Source organism: Paramormyrops kingsleyae, chromosome 1 (genome assembly GCF_048594095.1).
Source record: "Paramormyrops kingsleyae isolate MSU_618 chromosome 1, PKINGS_0.4, whole genome shotgun sequence".
NCBI classification, from domain to species: Eukaryota; Metazoa; Chordata; class Actinopteri; order Osteoglossiformes; family Mormyridae; genus Paramormyrops; species Paramormyrops kingsleyae.
Genome location: NC_132797.1, coordinates 25,920,163 through 25,941,252, shown reverse-complemented (window position 1 = coordinate 25,941,252; position 21,090 = coordinate 25,920,163). Strand labels below are relative to the sequence as shown.

Sequence of the window (21,090 nt, the reverse complement as noted above, 5' to 3'; positions counted from 1 at the left end):
CAGTGATTTGACTACTAGCGTACAAGGTGTGCTGGTGGTCAAATTAAAAAATAAATGGGTGTATTGGATGGTTGCCGTAAATACTGGGGTCATTTTAGGAAATGAACACATTTTGACAGACATGATAGGAACGTTTTACACCTGCATGAAGATCATTTAAGCATCATTTTCCATGACTGCCTAAGACGTTTGTACGGTTTTTCAAAACAGACACATGAAGCATCTTGCTTTGGGCACCCAGGCTTTGGGATGTTTGAGGATCGAATTTGACCGTTTAACAAATACAAACATGGTCCATGAACCTGGAGGTGATAGATGATTCCCGCTTGAGTTAGAGGGCTTCACTCTCCTATCCATACAGAAAATGACAGCGACAGACAGGCGGATGCGGATTTTTTTCCGCTAAAAGTACCTTGTGAAACAGCCCTGGCATTTCCCGTGTCTCTCCACGTAGCTCCACAGCCCGATGTTCTTGCCGTTGAGCCAGGGCTCAGCCATACAGCCACTGAAGTCAGTGGCCTCCACAGCCTCAGATTTCTGTTCAGCGGGGAACAAAAAAACAATGAGCAATGAGAACCTTCTGAATGGTGTCCCTGTCCCTCAGAGGCATTGCAGAGGCCCAGTGTACCTTGATCTGTCTGCCAAGTCCCCCGACAAATATCAGGGTGGACTCATCCACGTCCAGCACCACGGAGAGGCCAGGAGAAGAGGCCTCCACAGTGGGTCTCGGGTTCGACTGCAGGTCCCAAACGTTCAGGGAGCCACGTCGTCCGAACCTGCAGATGACGCGTGCAATGCACCGTCAAACACTGCACACACATTTTATTAACCACTTTGTATTGTTGAGTGAATACGTGTTAACCTTAATGTAGCAGGATGTCATGCGTTTATTAAGTGTATGGGTCACAACCTCATTTCTGAATGAAACACAGGTTTGTAAATAGCTAACAAATAAGACTGAAGGCTTAATTCTTTCAAATCAGGGAAATATTTAACAGTGTTTACATGCTCATGTGGAAGGAAGCCCTCCACCCAGTCAAGCAGGAAAAATCATACGGTCCTTTTTCAAAGCCCCTGTAGACTGCCAGGAGTCATTAATATGCTTCATTAATATGATCATTTGGAGAGATTAGCCACACTTAGCATTTTAGGTTTTGATGAAAATCCTGACATACCATGTAAAAATAAAAGAAGATCATTAAAATGTGGCTAAATGTTAAATTCTGACCTTCTCGCATGTATCCGGTACCACCTGTCGTTGTCAATTTGGAGGTCAGGATACTCCAGTTTACCATGTCCAGAGCCCACATCCCAGAGGAAGGAGACCATCCCACCGAGCGTCTCCACGGCCAGGAAGTCATCCTGGGTAACATGTCACTCTCAGTTTGCTACGACTGCATCTGTCTGCAGCAGCGGCACACGTACATTCTGCAATTTCTCATTCACATGGCGAATGCTGAAAGCCGGCCAGAGTTGTATTGATTCGGGAAACGGACCTCAGAATTGTGAACCATTTAGGAAAATCGACACCGTTTACTGCAAGTTTAAACCATATTTCTTTCTTGGTAGGGAGCTAGTCGTTTTAAAGGGATCACAGCTATCAAGTTAAAGAAGATTTGATCCAGGACTGACTATAGAATTAGCACGTACATTGTCGTGGGGGGAGGGCTGGAGCCTAACCCAGGCAACACAGGGCACAATATGGGGGTACAGCCTGGGGGGCTTACTAGTCCATTACCAGGTCCACAGATGCACACACTACAGACAACTTGGAGACAAAAGTTAGCAAAACTGTATGTGTTTGTACTGTGAGAGGAAATCCACACAACATGGGGAGAACATGCAAATTGTACATTACAGGTAGTGTGGGATGGAATTTGAACCACCATCCATGGAACCTTATTTGTTCTCCCTTTTATGAAAATTAAATATTAAAGGATGCCAACAGTTCATGTTGCTTGTCTGAGACCTGGCAAACACCCGCCTCACCACCAGACCACTGGCTCTTTGTTGACACACACTGCAATCTCTGCACCAGTCAGAGATTAAGCAGCAGCCCTAACATTTTCCTCACTCACACTGGAGTTGCTGCCCATGTAGAAGAGAAGGTTGTCTGCCTCACTGGTCTTCACGGTCAGGGTCAGGGTGTTCAGGTTGCTGGAGGACAGCTCAGGCTTGTAGGCGCGCACGCAGTCTTGGTCTGCCAACACGGCCACTTTAATCTGCACAAGGAAAGGCAGGGGACTGCTGCATTGTGGGAAGGCCAACATTTCCCATGTCAAGTCCCAGGTGAGTTTCAGCTGTTTGTTTAAATGCCCAATTTACAGGATGACTAATTTGAAATATTTTGTGGCAATATTATAAAATAAGAAAAATAATAACAGCAGCAAGACACAACCAAGAGCTATGGATTTGAAGGTGGCAAGAATCTATCTGGTTATTTATACAAATTCTACACTACTGGTAATTAAATCACAAGTATATATATGACTCTGAACCATTCTCACTACTGAAGTATGGTCTCCGAAGGTCAGAGTTAGGCCTACACCAAGGGTCAGGAGATGGCTCACATGTAACTACAGCCGTTGATCCAGTTACCAAATGGAAAGTTTCATGCTTGTGTTTTTTTGTTTCATGTTTCACAAAAACTTTCGCTAATCTTAACACTAAACAACATTTTGGCCGAGGCTTTAAATCCTGCAGGTTCAAGACCCAGGATGGGTTCTTTGTAATATTTGATGGGACTCACTCGATAGTGAAACTGTCCAACTGTAAACTTTGAAGATGGCTGAGAATTCATTTGTTTTTTCAGGGGTGTGGGAGTAGGGGGGGGGTTACACTGACCGAGCTGGCCTGCTTGCGTGCCTGCTTGATTAATTCTCGGATTTCAGACAGGTTCCGGCTCAGATGCTCGCCCAGGGTCCTGAGGGGCCCGAGGCGATCCGAAAGATGCTGAACCCGGGCCTCCACCTCCCCAAACACAGACTCCATGGCCTTCACTTTGAGAAGATGAGACTCTTAGCATGAACAGCATCCATGACACGTCAGCCCATAGACGAGGTAGAGCTACCCGGCTCACCAGCCTCTTGGGAAATGCTGAGCAAGCTTTCTGTGGCCTCTGTGTCCTTATTGACCTGAGCTGCCAAGATGGAGGACTCCTCCAGCTTCTGGCTGAGGTTCTGGAGCAGCTGCAGCGTGGACTGCAGGGAGGCATTAGCCATAGACACCAGCTCCTTGGACTCAAGGATCTTTTGACTGGTCGCTAGGGAGACAGCAGATCAGTAGAGAGTGCAACTAGGGTGAGAACCCCTTAACCAAAAAGTTTACATCCCATTAGAAGTAGCACACATGATGACCGGTGTATTGCATGAATAACCTCAAATGCCATACTATATACTATGGTATTTTTAAAAGTGGTTTCTAATTCTGTATCTAAACATAATACTCTTTGAACCGTGGACAACATTATTAAAGATGGGGTCATATCCCCTTGGGACTGAGATTACAAAGTCATCATCCAGATGACTCCATTGATCCTCAAGGGAAAATTAAGGTAAACAGGCAGTACTTAAACCTGAAAGCTCCATTTGGACACGGAGCCAACACCAGAACTCAGACTTGTACCCAGTGAGCCATAGTGATCACAGGTTATACAGCCTCCTGTCCTGGCATGTGCCTTTCCGGCATCCATTCACTCTGATCACATTGAAGGTGCTCAGTAATGGCTCCTCTCGAGGGTACCATGGATACATACTCTTAGCCTCGCTGATGGTCAAGGACTTGGGCAGCTGGCTGGGGATGCTGTGGATCCGTTCTCGGATTGAGTTGAGCTCCTGACTCCTTTCAGTGACATTCATAGAGAGGTCTAGGCAGAAAACAGGTTTGTACGTTGGACCACTGAGCTTTTACCAACATGGTCAATTCAGGTTCAAAGGTACAACAGCAAGACTGATAATGGAGCCTCTATACTTCTGGTCCATGTCCTTAACAGTCATGCCATCAGGCTACCATTAGTCAAGCAACATTCATCATGACACCATGTCCCACGACTCACCGACAACAGGACTGTTGAGTGCCGCACCCTCTGCCCAGATCATGTGACTGTGCTGCATAGCCTCAACGCTCTGGTTTCTCACAGAGTCGTCCACTACGGGAGCCTGGAAAACGATGATGTCGTAAATAAACCACCTTCCCCAACGGTGGTGTACCACAGAGAACAAACTTCCACAAAACGTAGGATGGTGAAAAACACATCCTAGGGTAGGCAAAATTAGTCAGTATGTCAGCTTAAGAACAGATAAGTAATTGGAATCGATGTGTGCAATATCATTTTTGTTGCTAGACTAAACTATGATAAATCGAAGATCATCCAGATGAAGTAACACTCCTCCTACACTCCAGCCTGCTAATCAACTTACTGTTTTTCCCACTCCCACTTGCTCCTGTGGGATGACTGGACACAGCAGAGATAAGTTCACTTAATTAGAACCGTTCATCCCCCACAGGTCTAGGAGATGGGGGCTGCATTCCAAAGCAAATGCTCTCTATGCATGGTCATCCTCCACTTGAGTATCGCTGATTCCCAGCCTCTCTTATTTGTGTGTTGAGTTGGGCATTTCTCCTTGTATTTGCATGCACTTATTAGATGTTCTCAGTTTTCCTCATACAGTATAAAGGCACTCTGGTAACACTTCACACTAACTGCACCTTCATAATGCATTCATTATGCATTCATAGAACATTAAGTGCACCTTCATAAAGGTACAGTTACTGTAAAGCATTACCAGCACTTTAAATGAATGGATTCAGTCTCTGAATTATCCACACGGGATGAGTGTGTACGCTGTAATGGACTTGGGGCCATCCTGGGATACACTCAGCATCACGGAGATCCTGCCCCAGACAAGCAGCTATACAAGATGGTCTGTGGGAGACTGCAGAAAAGAAAGGTGGTGGCTCACCATCATGTCGGCCAGCTCTGCCAAGTACTCTGCTTCCTGAATGTCCAGGAAGATTTTGAAGTTAACAAAGAGGGCGTTGATTGCTTTCAGGGAAGAATTCTTTGCGGCCAGTATAACTCTGGAATGAATGAATGTGTTAACACGTTACAGCGACTGGCTATGCTTTTTAAAATGTTTATATTACACTAAATATTCATTGTTTGTTTACTTTTCAGTTCCATTTTGGTTGATGATCAAGTATGTTCATTGAAAAACATAAATGAATGAAAAAGTCAATCCAGTGCTGTTATTGATCAAATAATAAAACCCCGGAGCGTATGATCTGGGGATGGAGCACATACGTGTGCAGCACGAGGGCCTTGTCCTGCAGCAGCTGTGTGTGATCCTCCACTTCAGACATCAATTCTGAAACATTCTCCAAGCGAGTCCCCAGTGTGTCCACTCGCTCTTTTAAAGCTGTGCTCTCAGCCCCGAGCTGACCGTGGATGTCCGAAAGCTGCCAGGACACACCAGCACCAGAACTTACCGGTAAATACTATCCCAGTTCAGCTACTGCCTCAAGGGGAACTGAAGCATTTATACAGCAAAACCCCATAATAAACCTCAATACCTCAAGTAACCTGCACCCTGAAGGGGCAACCCCATGCAGGGAACCTGCTCTCAGACCCACATTTAAGGTACATAAGGAGTATATATCAAGCTATGTAAAAATGTAAAAGCCCCCCCCCCCCACAGTTCAAGGACATCAGTTGGTGTCTCTAAAGTGAGTGTGTTTATGTGTGTGTGTGTGTGACCTTAGATGGAGATTAGACTGGACATGTGGTTTGGATTGCACAGTAATATGCCATAACTTCGACTTTTTGACTTAGTGATAATTATTTTCTTTTTTAAGCATCTACATTTGCACGACAGGCCCAACTTACAACTGGAGCAGTGCCTGTATTGTCCAACGTGTTGTTAATATCAGCTAGGAGATCCCAGGCCTCCACCAGCTGCATCTTGGCCGCCTCTACCAGGACGCCAACGCTCTGTTTCCGCTCCTGACATCGGGAGAGACACGATTAAACACAGTGTGAAGGCTGGCGCTCACTTGCAATCCAGTGAGGTGCTGCACGCTGATACAATATGCAGAGCCTAAATGACAAAGGAAAGGAGCTTCTGTAGGCCAAAAGCCGGACCTTAAGCCTCCAGCGAATACAAATCAGGAGGGAGCAGCTATGAAATCGCACTGGTATGAGTGTGAACTGATAAACAAATCAGCACCACAATAGGAACTGGAGAGACGGAGAGCGTGGGACAGAAGACTGACATGGAACTTGTCCAGGTTGGCAGGGGCGGGGACCAGCAGCCGGAGGGTGTGGCTTATCTTGGAGCGGATAAGCAGCAGCTGCTCCTGTGCGCTCTGCAGCTGTACATCCTTCTGTGATAGTTTGAAGCTGACCGACTTGACCAGTGCTTCCATTTCCTGCCAGGGTGTGTGGAAATCCCTCTGAACCATCCAATGGAGCCCAATTGCGGCCCTGCGCAGGGTTCAGACACATTTTTTTAGATGGGTTGCTACGTTTCTCTTTGGCCTGGACACTGCTCATGCAATATTCTTCTCGCAGTGCATTTCACCATCTGTACGGGCTGGCCGTCGGACATCCAGATACGGAACCTTGAAACTGACCCGAGTGCGTCGGAGGCCGTGGTCCGGCCAGGGCTCATGTTGACCTGGCTCATGGCCCCCAGCATGGGTGGTATCAGCTCCATCAGCTGGGTGGTGTTGACATCTTGCAGGGTTTTGTTCAGACTGCTGACTGTTTCCTCTAAAGCTGATGCACACAGTAATATTTTGGTGCACTTAGCTTCTGCCACAGCTGACACATGTGCAGACGCGTGTGCTTTAACCCTACAAAAAACTTTCCTGCTTATAGTCATTCTGTCTGCACTGCTCATTGCAACCTAGAGTGCACCAAGCTCCATCACCTGGCACAAAATGGCTGCCTAACAAGTAATGTTCTTGCTTGTTTACATTTAACTGTTATTCCAGTTTGTTACATCAAGATTTTAACTGATTTCAGATTGATTTATAATTTGCAGTTTAGTATATCAGAACAATTCTGCTGCGCACACTTTACAGTTGTGTTCAAAATAATAGCAGTCCGACATGACTAACCTGATCAATCACCGTTTTTGGTAGAAATTATATTACTACATGGCAAATAATTTACTAGTAGGTGTAGCAGAGTAATGGAAAACCAACAGACCCAACAGTCATGACATGAATGCTGCTGATTATGTGTAACAGAATCATTACCTGAAAGGGGTGTGTTCAAAATAATAGCAGTGTGAAGTTCAATTTGTGAGGTCATTCATTCTGTGAAAAAGTAGGTGCCAATTATGGGCCTTATTTAAGGAAGGAAGGCAGCAAATGTTGTACATGCTGGTTATAGTGCATTTCTCTCTGAAATTCTGAGTAAAATGGGTCATTCCAGACTGAAGAACAGCGTACCTTGATTTAAAAGTTGATTGGGGAAAACATATAAAGAAGTGCAGAAAATAATAGGCTGCTCAGCTAAAATGATTGCAAATGCTTTAAAACGGCAACCAAAATCTAAAAGACGTGGAAGAAAACGAAAAACTATCATTCGAATGGATCGAAGAATAGCCAAAATGGCAAAGACTCAGGCAATGATCAGCTCCAGGAAAATCAAAGAAGGTCTAAAGTTACCTGTGAGTTCTGTTACAATCAGATGATGCCTATATGAAGCCAAACTATCTGCAAAAAGCCCCCGCAAAGTCCCACTGCTGAAAAAAAGACACGTGCTGAAGAGGTTTCAATTTGCCAAAGAACACATTGACTGGCCTAAAGAGAAACGCTGCAACATTTTGTGGACAGATGGAAGCAAGACTGTTCTTTTTGGGTCTAGGGGCCCCAGACAGTTTGTCAAATGACCCTCAAACACTGAATTCAAGCCACAGTACACTGTGAAGACAGTGAAGCATGGTGGTGCAAGCATCATGATATGGGGATGTTTCTCATACTACGGTGGCGGGCCTATTTATCGCATACCAGGGATCACGGATCAGTTTGAATACCTCAAAATACTTAAAGAGGTCATGTTGCCTTATGCTGAAGAGGAAATGCCCTTGAAATGGGTATTTCAACAAGAAAACGACCCTGAACACATGAGCAACATCTTGGTTCCAGACCAACAGGATTGACTTTATGGAGTGGCCAGCCCAATCCCCGGACCTTAATCCAATAGAAAACTTGTGGGGTGACATCAAAAATGCAGTTTCTGAGGCAAAACCAAGAAATGTAGTCCAATCAGGCTGGAATGCCTGTTCACAGGTGTCAGAAGTTGGTCGACTCCATACAACACAGATGTACAGCATTTATCAGAAACAGTGGTTATACAATTAAATATTAGTTCAGTGATTCAAAGGAAAGTAAAATCTTAAAACATTTTTCAGTTCATAGTGTGAATCTTTGAGTTTGTAAAGAAGAATGTGGACACTGCTATTTTTTTGAACAGCCTAATATTCCCTTTCCTTCACTTTCTGTAAAGGAGTAACACAAATGTGATGAATTTCTCTTCTTGTTTTGATGTGGAATAGAATGTGTAGTGTTCCCGACGCATTTGCATGTGTGGAAATAAAAACTATTATAAAGATTTTCAGCTTTATTCACTTTTTTAGACACACTGCTATTATTCTGAACACAACTGTATATCCAGAGTGTGTTTTCTGGGCGTACTGACAAATGATTTCTTTTTGATTATTGCGCTCCTAAAATTACACAATGTATATGTACAACTCTAATTAGAAGGTTTTTGGAATACAGGAAGATTACTGGAGGGAGGTTTGAGAGTAAGTACTGTGAAAAGGTACCACAACTTTCCGAGTGGATGTTAGCAACCAGCGCCAGTAGTTCTTGGCTCATGGTCAGCGTCTGTTTGGTGTCCTCATCCAGAACGTCTCCTTCATCCAAGAGCTTGTTTGCCTAACAAAAGAGGCAAACGGTGGGTATAGGTCGAATGAGTGGCCCTTATTTCATGAGGCTGCAATGGTCTCAGAGTGAGAAGCAGGCCTGGTGGCTCACCTTCATCTGCAGTGCTGAAATGTCTTTGGAAAGTTCTGTCAGCTGCTGTTGGGCTTGGAGTGACAAACTGATTGGGAGCGTCTCAGGAGACAGGAGGGTCTGCGTGTGGAAAGGCAAAGTAAAACTGGCCCTGAGAACACATAACAGAATCCGGGGGCAGATACATGCTTCTCATGTAGGAAGTAGTGCTTATGAAGTTGAGTGTTCAGATGGCCATGTGCTACTAGTGTCCCTGTGGTGAAACACAAAAACACCACAGCGGCCAGAGCTGTAGCTACAAAGGCATTCCTGCAAGACACAAAGCCAAATATGAGGAGCACCCGACCTTCAGCTCTTCTGTGCTGCTCTCCATGGACCACAGAAGGCTGTATGGGACTAGGACCTGGTTAGCAGCCTTCACTGACTGATCCAATCCTTCAGATTCGTCCAGGATCACTCCGGTACACTCATCATCACATGCTGCAGATGGAGAGGCATGCACGTTCATCATCACGTCCAGCCAGAATGACTTTAGCACAGTGTTTCCCAACCCGGTCCTCGGAGACCCACAGGCAGTCACACTAGCAGCTAGGGAGGAGAAAAAATGTGGACTGGCTGTGGGTCCCCAAGGACTGGACTGGGAACCACCTCTTTAACATCTTTCTTTGGAAGGGAAACGTGCCACACACTCACAGACACACCTCTCTCACATTGTCCTGTTCTGTGAAGTGAGGAAATTTTGCAAATTCATTGGCTAAATTCAAGACAGAAATGTCTGAATGTGCAGATTTCAAGGGGGATATTGGATTTTGTTACATGTATAGCAACCACAGAACTAAAGAAAACTTTCTGGCCCCTGTACTTGGCTCTTTCAAAAGCATCACTCTCAGATGACAGAGAGGCTTAGCCGTGCTGGAACGCAAACTGCCTTTGGAGTTACATAACTCCACAGATATATTACATAAAGCATAAAATTCTGAATGGGAATTTAAGAGTTAATTTGCTGATATATAATGAACGTTAAATTATCTTGGGTGTTGTTTCCCAATCTGGTGCTCGTGCACCCACAGTCGGAACATGGTTCTCCTCCCTCCGGAAGGGAGCTGGGAGGGAGCAAAAACGTTGACTGTCCGTGGATTCTGGAAGACCCGATTGGGAAACACCGATGTAGGGAAAAGGTCTCCAGCCTTTTTTGCAGTGACCACTGATCCAGAGGGTGGTTAAATAAAACACGAGAGAGGAAGTGCAAGTTGACTGGCCTTATGAGTGGTGGACGGGGGCTGTCAGTGGCAGCGGGAGTCTCTACGGCACTCACCGATACACCGCTCCCCGGACAGGGCGTGTCTTTCCTCGCACTCGTCGCAGCGGAGCCCGCGGATGCCCGGCCTGCACTCGCACTGCGCCGTCAGCTGGTGGCAGCGGTGGTGCAGGGCCCCGCTGGAACTGCACTGGCATGGCTCACAGCGGCCGTCAGCCTCGGTGGGGGTCCCCGTGTAACCTGGGGAACACCTGCACACACACTGAACATGGACCACCTGGAAGGGGGGGGGGGCTTTTTAAGCTACACACCACCCAATTGCAAAGCCTGCTCTTCGCTGTAAGATTATACATTTAGTGTGACGGAGGGTAACTCACCCTGGTCATATTTCACCCCCCCCCCCCCATTACAATCCTCACAATACCGCTCATGTAGCTCAGCAAGTGCAATATTGCAAAGTTTTGGAAACAATGCAAAGGTCTTGGGTTTAAATCCCAGGGAGCCCACATAGTGGGCATGAAGATGAGTAAGCAAAATGTAAATACTGGGTAAGGTAAAGCCTTTTAATCAGTCTTTGAATGAGGCTAGCGTTATTGGATTCCATCAGCACCAGGAGGTCTTTAGCGACCACAGAGGGTGAGGACCTCACGACCCCAAAGGCCATTGCTCTGTTCTGAATCACAAAACAGCAATGAAGAATGTTAGTTATGTAACAGCGCCCCCTACGTTCCAGCTTATATATATATATATATATCCATATATAGACGCATACATACACAATACTGAGCAAAAGTTGACATGCATTCTTTGTCTCGACCACTACCCCCCCTTTTTGGCTAAGTAATACCTCATTGACTTTTTAAAACTTACTTTCTTACTTGCTTCATTATTAATTAATTAGATAATTTGGATGTGAAATGTCACAAACATATGGACTGGCTGGGGTGCCCCTAAGGAGAGGTTTCGGAACCAAAGCGGTGTTCATCTAGCCGTCCACCAGTAACTTTTTGGAGAATGGAGGAAATTCTTATTAGCTGTTGTTGTGTTTCTCATAGTTTGCACATGTTCTAAAGTTAAGTTGTGTTTCTTGTTCTGAGCACATATACACTTGATATGAGCAGCTTTAAAGATTCTGCATGGTGCTGTATATACATCTGGACCCTGATGCAGGTCTAACTTGGCTTTTCCTTGCTTGCCAAGGTTCGAAGGATATAGCGTTGCGGCGTTCTCACCGTTCACAGTACTGCCCCTTGTAGCCTTTTTCACAAGCATCGCAGCGATAGTCATTCATGCCTTCCAGATGACAGGTGGGGCTAAAGCTGCAACAGATGAGGTGGAGGAACTAAGCACACAGTAGCAGGAGCGGAGTCACGTAAGCACGCCCCCACATGTAAGCCTGTTGACGGATCTATTGTTCCCACCCACGCAAATACTTAGGCTGCTGAAACTTTTCTGCCATCTGCTGGAGAAATGAAGCTAATGCTCGGGCAGTGCTAGATGGAAGTGTGTGAAGGGAGTGTACCTCTTTTTATTTCCAGGAGGACAGGAACACATGGAGCAATCACTGACAGAGCCCTCCACTTTCCCATAATACCCTGGGGCACAGAGTTCGCAGTGGTCCCCTATGGTATTGTGCTGACAGTCCTTGTCAAGAGAAAAATGTTATCGTTAAAGCTGCAAAATAAGCAATGCTTGCTATTATTACCTAATTAATGTGCACTAGTGGCCAAAATTGTGGAAACACCTAGCATTTTTGGCATTACGCTATAAAAATTACTACACTGGCGGTAATGTTACAAATATCTTACATTGGACGATTAAATAAGTAACTGGAGTAACTGGAATAAAGTTCTGCAATCTCTAAAAACTGGAAGTGTTTCCACAATTTTGGTCACTAATGTAAAAGGTGTGAGCTGGGCACAAACAGCATTTCAGGTGAGATCCAGTGATGGGCGAGGTGGGGACAAACAGCATTTCAGGTGAGATCCAGTGATGGGCGAGGTGGGGACAGGACGAGAGGTATACCTGGCAGATTCCAGTGAGCACATCGCAGGCCAAGCTGTGGTTGTTGCACTGGCAGGGGAGGCAGGGCTGGACAGACAGATCCTCGCTTCCAGGGCTCAGTGCTGATTTGGCCTTTCTGAAGTAGCCGGGGGCACAATCCTGACACCCCAGGTGGGGAAGATGGCACATGGTCAAGGTGGCACCAGACAGTTAAAGCAATGAAGGAGGAACTGGGTTTAGCACTCGGGCTTTGAACTGGCCCACAGAACACAGTATGACTCAAAGCTTCATCTAAACTTGATATCACAGAATCCATAGTGTGTAGCATTTAGATGTCAGGTCAGTATCCATTTGTTTGCACACACAGTTTAGGGTAAAGGGTGGCACTTCACACCTGGCAGGAGAGTCCAGCATACCCTGATGGACACCTGCACTTCTCGATGAATCGAGCCACCTCCCCGCCCATCGGACCTTCCCCAGCCTCCACCGCGGTCTCCATAGAGAAGTTAGTCAGCCTGGAACACACGAGCACCAACGGTGAGGATCGCCTAGCCATCAGATATATGGTGACAGAGACACAGGAAACAAACACGCTCCAACCTGTTCCAATTCGTTTCGCTGCTTTGTGAGGCTTTGACTAAGATGAATTCCACATTGCCCAGGACGGACATGAAGTCTGCACGCGTGACGCCGTGGCTGGAGCCGAAATACTTCCACTTGTGCTGCCGAGAGAGTTTAGGGAAAGTTGTAATGAAGTTTCCCGCAGAGACACAGTTCAAGTTTGCCTTGGTCCTAATTAACAAACACAATCTGACAGAATCCTCAGACCACCCTTTCCCACGTCGGCAACACCGTCCTGTAGGAACTATCCCAGCTGATCCCATGTTATCTTGTTAAATAACATAATTTCTCCCCGTTGGTCTCAAAATGCTCACCTCTGTCATCCAGATCTCGTGTTCGGTCTTCATCCTGCTATCCAGAACGGGAACGTCCAGGTAGATGACCGCTTTATTTTGGTGTCCTCCCCCCATGAGGACTTGGGGTGTGTCGCCCAGGGCGTGGAAGGTCACGGCATAGCGGAGCTTACCTCCATAAGACATCAGCTATTCATAAAGAAAAAAGCATCAACCCTCCATTCTTATACATGCCAAGATGTGGCTTAAAATTGGGTTCAGGGAATCACCATTCTTCACGTCCATTAATGTCCTGATGCCACGTCAAGGGAAGCCGTCATTTTAAGATATTACCACTTAGCGGCAGGACACTCCTGCCCTGTTATGCTAGTTAAAATAAATAAATCAAAGCCTTATTACACTGGATAATCTCAAACAACCATAAAAATCCCTAGTAAAGATAAATGATATGCATTTAAATATTGACACTAACAGATAAGTTACCGTAGGAGGGAGTTTATATGACTGTTCCTAAATTAGTGACCAGCATTACCTTGTTTCCCTTGAATTTGGGGGGGAGCTGCCAGTAGTAAGGACCAGTGTGCCACCAGGAGCTCTGGGCCGGGCTGGGGTCCAGACCTACAATGTTCTCATCGGAGACGACGCTGTCCATAGCGCCTATCCCATCCTTTTTGCTGACCATGGCCAGCTGGTCGGACTCGCCCAGCGTGATCTAGGTTTGGAGAACGAAACCCAGGGCAGGCGGGATAACCATCTGAACTCATATCCCGGTTTTCCTGCAGAAGTTCAAGCAGTGCTTGGACGGTGAGCAGTAATCCTGCTCACTCTGGGATTGGAAGCCTTGCTTGCTCCCGATGGCATCGCGTACATTGTCCAGTATTCCTTGGCTGCTGTAAATTGGCTTGTATTTCCAACTTCCTTGTTCAAACAGCAACAAAACATGCACGCCGCCTTCCGCAAACACCAGCTACCCACAGACGCGTGCAAACACACCTACGCTTCCCCAACAGATCCTGTATAGTGGAGCACGGGCTGTGACAAACGCACGCGGCCTTGGCCCTGCCTCGCTGTCGGCCTGCAGCAAATGGGTGTCCCATGGAACCCGGGCTACGGCAGCTGTTTGTTCTTCCCGTTACTTCTCTGTCGGATCCAATTAAATGCAAGCTAACTGGGGCATTAATTGAACTTCCAAGGCTAATAAGGATCCACTTATTTCGATGTTCCTAATCACCACATCATCTCTGCACAATGTGTGGGGAGTAGTGAGCTCAGCTTAGGGTAGATATTCTATATCCTGCACCTAATGATGTCACTTCCTGTTTATTCAAACCAGTGAATCCCAATCCGGTCCTCAAGGCCCCCTTGAAGGTCCACATTTTTGCTCCCTCACAGCTCCCGGTAACGTGGACTGTCTGGGGGTCCCCGAGTCCCAGATTGGGAAACACTGACTTAAACCATTTTCTGCGTTAGGACATACATACCTTGTTTAAAATACTTAAGTACAAACAAATTCAGTTTAAGAGTGTTTGATTGATGCCCATTGCCATGGTTCCCCGCGGTCTACGAGCATTCGGACGGCGCTGCTTACGGAAGCTCTGAGCAGATTGGTGGCCTCCACGCAGTCTGAGGAGACCCCAGAGCAGAAGCAAGGACTGCAGCCCTCGGGGAGCGCCGCCGCCAATCCGAAGGCCCCCCGCTTGCACTTGTTACAGGAGACACCGTGCACATTGTCCTGGCAGACCAGAGAGGGCAGGGGGGAGGACATGCCGTCACAGGTGTGGGTCTCCGACGTGACCTCATCACGACCCCTTCGGCTGATTAATGGCACTTGGGATCAGAAGGCTGCTGCCTTTTTCACAAAGGCAGATCTGAGCATGCGAGCAAAGCATGTTAACTTGAAGCGCTCAGTGTAAAATCGTGAGCTTCTTTCCGACGCACTGCATTTGGCTTGAAATCAAACTGTGAAACCAAAGAGGATTGTGGGATATTTAAGCTGCCGGAACGAGGCCGGTTTTGTAGCATCACTTACAGATAGTCCAAATTCCAAATGTCCTTATAATAGCCAGGACCCCATTATGTAATAACATTACAGAAAGCCAATCAGTTAAACAGGGGACGTTGACCATCCGTCACACAGCCAGAGACCGGCTGACCGTAGCCACGTCTGGGCAACTATATCTGTACCTTGCAGACACAGATGCCGCGGTCGCGGCAGATGCAGGCAGCCATGTCCTTATTGCAGAATTCCTCCCGCGTGCCGCGCATGTTGCACCTGCAGGGGGCACACTTCGGGTAGCCGCTGAAACCTGGGGCGCACCGGTCGCACCTGGGCCCATCGAAGCCACGCCGGCACAGGCACTGGCCGCTAGAAAGGTCGCAGTGGGGCATCAGGGCGCCGACGGCACTGCAGTCACATGGCTGGGGAGGAGCACAGCGAGCAAGTCAGGTGGGATGAATTAGTACCATTTGCTGTGTCACGCGCTACACTGAGAGCCACCTTTCTACAGGGATTGGCGATGCTAGCAAACACTGACTCTAAGGCTTCCCACAGCCGGATGTCTCTTGGGGGTGGACCAGCCCCCACACACCCCCACAGCAGACACTGTTGAGCTTGGAAACCCGACTGCATGCACAGTTTGGCACAACCAAATTTGGTTTGGCACAACCAAATCGGCAACCCTAGCCCCTGCTCTTAGACCTCCAACAAACAGCACATATATCCATTCCAACATCCTTCTCCTTTATCTCTGCTGATCTAAGTGGGCTGAACAAGTCAAATAAAGTAGGGATCACATCTGGATTCACTTGGCCGGCCTGTACCGAAGCTCAGTGTACCTATACCTGTCACTCCATTTAACACCACAATGGTTAAGAACACTCAGCCTCCTGCAAAAGATCATTTTTTATCATTATAGTTTTTTCTGGCTTTGAAAATCTGAACCGCAAGCCAGTTTAAATTTAGTGTCTAAAACCCGTTGTGACCAGAAAAACAGGACACCCCTTCGTGAAATTTCATAGCTGTCAATCGTAAGATAGGCCACCCCTTGCAAGTACAGCAATGTGGGGGTTTCACAGCTGTCAATCAATGTACACAGCCAATGACAACGCAGGCAATGTTTCATAACTGAGACCTAGGGGGGATTTCCACAAAGCAGGATGTCTCAGTTAGCTGGGTTAATTTAAGCTAGAAGAAAAATCCTGCTTCATGGAACGCCCTCCAGGTTTACTAATGAAACTTTCTCTGTATTATTTTTTGTATAGCAAGCATGTGACTTAACTGTAATGATCTGGATGGCCTCAGCCTACATATGGAAGAGTATCTTATGTGATAGAAGATGCTGAATTGTTAAAGGGTGACAAGTGCTCATAGACAGATCGTATCCCCTCTGAGGTTACCTTGCAACCCGTCTCCAAGCTGTGGTCCCAGTGAAGATCCTCACACAGTCCGCACGCCTGCCCCCGTGTGTTGGGTGGACAGACGCACTGCCCTGTGTCCGGCAGGCAGTGGCCATGCGTGTGTGCGCAGATGCACTCTGGTCGGCGAGAGAGACGTCAGTAGTGAGGTGTGATGATGATGTGGATGTCAGAACGGGGGGGTGGTTATGGGGACCGAGGACATGCGAGACTCACCTTTGCAGCCGGTTTCCACGGTCCCATAGTGGTTGGGGGCACAGTGATCGCACTTGACCCCTGCCACGCCCTGGATGCAGAGGCACGCTCCTTCTCTGTTGCAGCGGTCAGACAGCGACCCCACCTGGCTGCAGTTACACGTCACACAGCCCGTCCCGCTGAGCAGGCTGTAGTATCCTACCTTAAACACACACATCAATTTCAGATTCTCCTTCCATCCTTCCGCCATCAATTGCAACCCCCCCCCCTCCCCCAATGCCAGGTTCTCTTCAGTGTGGACTTCACTACTCTGGTGAGGAAGACACAGAAATGCCACCAAAGTCAAGGGCACACACACAAATTGGGGTGTAATTAAATCTGTGAGTCAATGTCACGTTGGCGGTCGTCGGGCGGGGCTCTATCTGCACGCCGCCAAAATGGCGACACGGAGGGGCCACATGCTGCCAAATCCGCAATGTTTCGGAAACTTTTGGGAGCCCAGGAGAGAACCCTGGGAGGGCAGGGCCACTTATCAAGGCGACGCCAGCCTGGAAATCCTGTCCAGCCTGCTGGCACCGTGAGGCAGCATTGCCCCGACTACCCAGCATTTATAAATGCCATTTTGGGCACGTATGATAAGGTTCCCGGGCCAGCATGTGAAATGAGCTGGCCGGCGGTTAGGCGAGGGCTTGGCGGGGGTCCGCCACGGCCCACCGAGGCCTGGAGTCGCCCGTATCCTCACATCTGGACTTCGGCCTGACGAACATCTGCTCTTCGCCCACTGGCGCTCCTTCCCTCCAAAGCGCCACAGACAGACAGCCCCCCGCTCTAACTAATCAGTCATTTCCCCCTCTGCCCGAGTGTGAAAAGACAATCTGATATGCATAATGAATTATGAAAACATTCGCCTGCGGTCCCGGACCACCTGGAGCCTGCTGGAGCGAAGAGAAGAAACCTGGCTCCCCCCGCCCGTGCCAGCTTTTTTGCCCCAGTTCTGAATCCGGGAAGGATTGGGGGGAGGTAGCAACAGAGCACAACACAAATATTAAAATGGTGAGGGGAACGCAGGGTTGACAGCTCTCAGGAATCTGGCGTGACACTCATTGTTTCAGACTCTCACGCTCACGCAAGAAATCTTACGGCAAATTTATATTATTCCATTATAAACATAAACTTACCTACATCAAAAGCAGTAGTCTGCAAACCATACAGACTATTTACAAGGTAACAGAAGTGTTACATACGTGTAGATGCAGGGTTGTCAACTTTGGTCAGCTGCCTGGCGTGATATTTTCAATTTGAAAAGTCTGAACACGCATTTACAAGTATGTAAGAGTTTTTTTTTTTTTTTTTTACCTTGTTAATAGTCTGTAGGGTTTGCAAACTACCCCAAAGCTTTTGTTGTAGCTAGTTTTAGGTTTATAATGGAATAATATCGATTTACCGTGGGATTTCTTGCGTGAGTTTGAAAGTCAGAAAGCGTGAGAGCTGGCAACCCCGTAACTGGGTGTGCATATGTTTGCAGCCCTGGGGGGCGGAGGGGTGGACACGGTCAGCAGGGTGAGCTGTCCCGTACCTCGCACCGGTTGCACTTCCGTCCCGCTACGTTGGGCTTGCAGGCGCACTGTCCCGTTGTCAGGTCGCAGACGCCGGAGTAGGAGCCGTTTACATGGCACCCACACGCTAGATAGACACAAACACACAAGCCGAAGAGCATTGGGTAACAGCGCCTTATTATCCCCCAGGGAAGCGTCGGTTGCTCCATGAGACATCGAGAAAGTTATTTTAATGAGCTACAAAAAAGATAGTTGATAACGACAGGCTCTGTTAGTAACGCGGCAGGATGCTTCATCGCGGCTGCTCTCGCCAGAAGTGCACTCAAAACCGCCGGCACTCCGAAAGCTATTCAAAATGCACCTGTAAGTTTGTTACCAAAGCTTATCCAACATGGGAATAATACATAAATAACTGCTTGACAATTACAGCAGTGTGCCATGTTTCAAATATTAATTTTCTAAGGCTTCGATTTGATTCTCAGTATGCTGGTAGACAGAATAGGAGCCATGCAGGATTGCCCCCGCTAGATGTCGCTATGGGCACTTTAATACGGCGTATCAGCACTTAAATGCAACTGATCCAGCCTCATGCCCACACAGGATCGAACTCGCCTTCCGTTGCTGTGGTCAGAGACATGCTGGAAAACAGTGATAAACCAATTCTCCGCTCAGCAGTAACCTGAGGAAGGCATCCACAATGCTCGGAAATCCTTAAAGTTTCCCATTTGAAAAGGGAAGAGAGAAACGAAGAAAGTACTAGGTTCGGGGATTCCTGCCATTCAGTAGGGTGACCGTGGGACCACGTGAGGGCAGGATAAATGCGGGAACTCTACCATCTACCGTACTACCACTGCTAGATGCTCCGTTATTATATTTTAATTACAGCTCGTTCCAAATTGCCCTGGTGTTATTTATTCGTATAGTTTTCCTGACGTTAGGCTCTAAGCAGTGGTTTTTATAGCTTAGTCCCTTATCTTCCACTTGTTACTGGTCACTCAGTGGCTCCTTGACAGCTGTAAGCCTGTGATGAATTATCTGCCTCACTTGTCCGTCGACTTCAGACAAAGGCACCTGCTAAATAAAGAAATGTAATAAATCTAAATGTAATGCTTTGTGCTGTGTCCGGGGAGTGGAAATAAATCGAAATGGAGATGCCTGCTAGTCAGAGAATGAAAGGCTTTGTCAGCAGGTCCAGGCTCTGTGCCGGAGCGCTGCATCTCAGCAGGCGATACATAATCTGCGAGAGCCGTTAACAAGCTAACGCATGCAATTAATCACCTTGTGTAACACATTAAACATGGTAGCGCTGACAGCCCAAGTGTATCACATACACCTACGTATAATTATGTACTAATTATGTGATGATGATCATATGTCAGCTATAACATGCCCCCCCAGGTCTGTTTCCAGCGTCTTCCCCCTGTTTTATATGGTTTCCTTGTGTCAACACAGATTACCATATGTTTGTATGGTTTCCATGTGCTTACACAAGTCTCCCTGTCTTCCAACAGTTTCTTCGTGTTTGTCTGAGTTCTTCATGTTTACTCAGATCACCTTGTATTTGTAGTGCTTCTTTGTGTGCACGTGCTTTCCTCGTGTTTAAACCGGTCTCCAGGTGTTTGTACAGTTTCTTAGTGTTTGTGTTGGTTCCTGGTTCTTACGCCTGCCTCCGGATGTTTGCATTGTTTCTTTGTGTCCATGTGCTTTCCTTGTGTTTACATCGGTGTCCATGTGTTTGTACAGATTCTTTGTCCTCACACTCCCTGATTCCTGCCACAGTTGGGATGCTTATTGAACCGGTGCTTCTAAACTGCTGCGGTTGTGACTGTTTGTGTAAATGAGTGCATGCATGTGTGTGCCCTGTGATGGGGTGACTGGTTCCCAGTGCATTCTGTGATCGGATGCATATACACTATATGAACAAAAGCATTGGGACACACTTCTCAGTCATTGAATTCAGGTGTTTCATTCAGACCCATTGCCACAGCTGTATGCAGTCAGTTTTACAAACATTTGTGAAAGAATGGGTCCTTGTGAAGAGCTTATTGAATTCAAGTGTGGTTCTGACAGGATGCCATCTTTGCAATAAGTCAGTTTGTGAAATTTCTTCCTTGCTAGATTTTCCACGGTCAACTGTAAGCACAAAACTGTGTGCCGGGAGCTTCATGGAATGGGCTTCCATGGTTGAACAGCTGCATGCAAGGCTCACATCACCAAGCACAATGCCAACCGTTGGATGGAATGGTGTTCCACTGGCCTCTGGAGCAGTAGAAACATTTTCTGTGGAGTGACAAATCACACTTCTCTGTCTGGCAGCCTGATGGACGAGTCTGGTTTTGGTGGATGCCAGGAGAATGTTACCTGCCTGGCTGCATTGTGCCAACTGTGAAGTTTGGTGGAGGAGAGATAATGGTATGGGGTTTTTCAGGAGTTGGGCTAGGCTTCTTAGATCCACTGAAGGGTATTCTTAAAGCTTCAGCAGACATTTTGGACAATTCTATGCTTCCAATTTTGTGGGAACAGTTTGGGGAAGGACCTTTTCTGTTCCAGCATGACTATACCCCAGTGCCCAAAGCAAGTTCCATAAAGACATGGTTGGGTGAGTTTGGTGTGGAAGAACTTGACTGCCCTGCACAGAGCCCTAACCTCAACTCCATCGAACACCTTTGCCATAAACTAGAACGGAGATTGTGAGCCAGGCCTTCATGTCCAACATCAGTGC

The 21,090-nt window shown here is 47.2% G+C and overlaps 1 protein-coding gene across 3 annotated transcripts in view; it reads right to left on the bottom strand.

The window, feature by feature from the left end:
- Positions 1-21,090, bottom strand: part of LOC111850071 (laminin subunit alpha-1-like) — a 55,596-nt gene that overhangs the window by 9,510 nt on the left and 24,996 nt on the right. For all 3 annotated transcript variants that reach the window (XM_023823541.2, XM_023823543.2, XM_023823544.2), the window contains 29 exons: positions 18,389-18,495; positions 16,834-17,014; positions 16,600-16,736; positions 15,388-15,621; positions 14,792-14,935; positions 13,736-13,915; positions 13,225-13,392; positions 12,890-13,011; positions 12,684-12,804; positions 12,311-12,448; positions 11,808-11,929; positions 11,518-11,604; positions 10,343-10,536; positions 9,374-9,507; positions 9,049-9,147; positions 8,838-8,949; positions 6,631-6,775; positions 6,271-6,481; positions 5,885-6,001; positions 5,303-5,457; positions 4,962-5,079; positions 4,055-4,157; positions 3,755-3,865; positions 3,080-3,262; positions 2,845-2,999; positions 2,079-2,222; positions 1,229-1,362; positions 629-776; positions 413-537 (listed from right to left, as the gene is read on the bottom strand). In XM_023823541.2, coding sequence (XP_023679309.1) covers positions 413-537; positions 629-776; positions 1,229-1,362; positions 2,079-2,222; positions 2,845-2,999; positions 3,080-3,262; positions 3,755-3,865; positions 4,055-4,157; positions 4,962-5,079; positions 5,303-5,457; positions 5,885-6,001; positions 6,271-6,481; positions 6,631-6,775; positions 8,838-8,949; positions 9,049-9,147; positions 9,374-9,507; positions 10,343-10,536; positions 11,518-11,604; positions 11,808-11,929; positions 12,311-12,448; positions 12,684-12,804; positions 12,890-13,011; positions 13,225-13,392; positions 13,736-13,915; positions 14,792-14,935; positions 15,388-15,621; positions 16,600-16,736; positions 16,834-17,014; positions 18,389-18,495 — 4,129 coding nt within the window. The remainder of the gene's footprint in view (positions 1-412; positions 538-628; positions 777-1,228; positions 1,363-2,078; positions 2,223-2,844; positions 3,000-3,079; positions 3,263-3,754; positions 3,866-4,054; positions 4,158-4,961; positions 5,080-5,302; positions 5,458-5,884; positions 6,002-6,270; positions 6,482-6,630; positions 6,776-8,837; positions 8,950-9,048; positions 9,148-9,373; positions 9,508-10,342; positions 10,537-11,517; positions 11,605-11,807; positions 11,930-12,310; positions 12,449-12,683; positions 12,805-12,889; positions 13,012-13,224; positions 13,393-13,735; positions 13,916-14,791; positions 14,936-15,387; positions 15,622-16,599; positions 16,737-16,833; positions 17,015-18,388; positions 18,496-21,090) is intronic.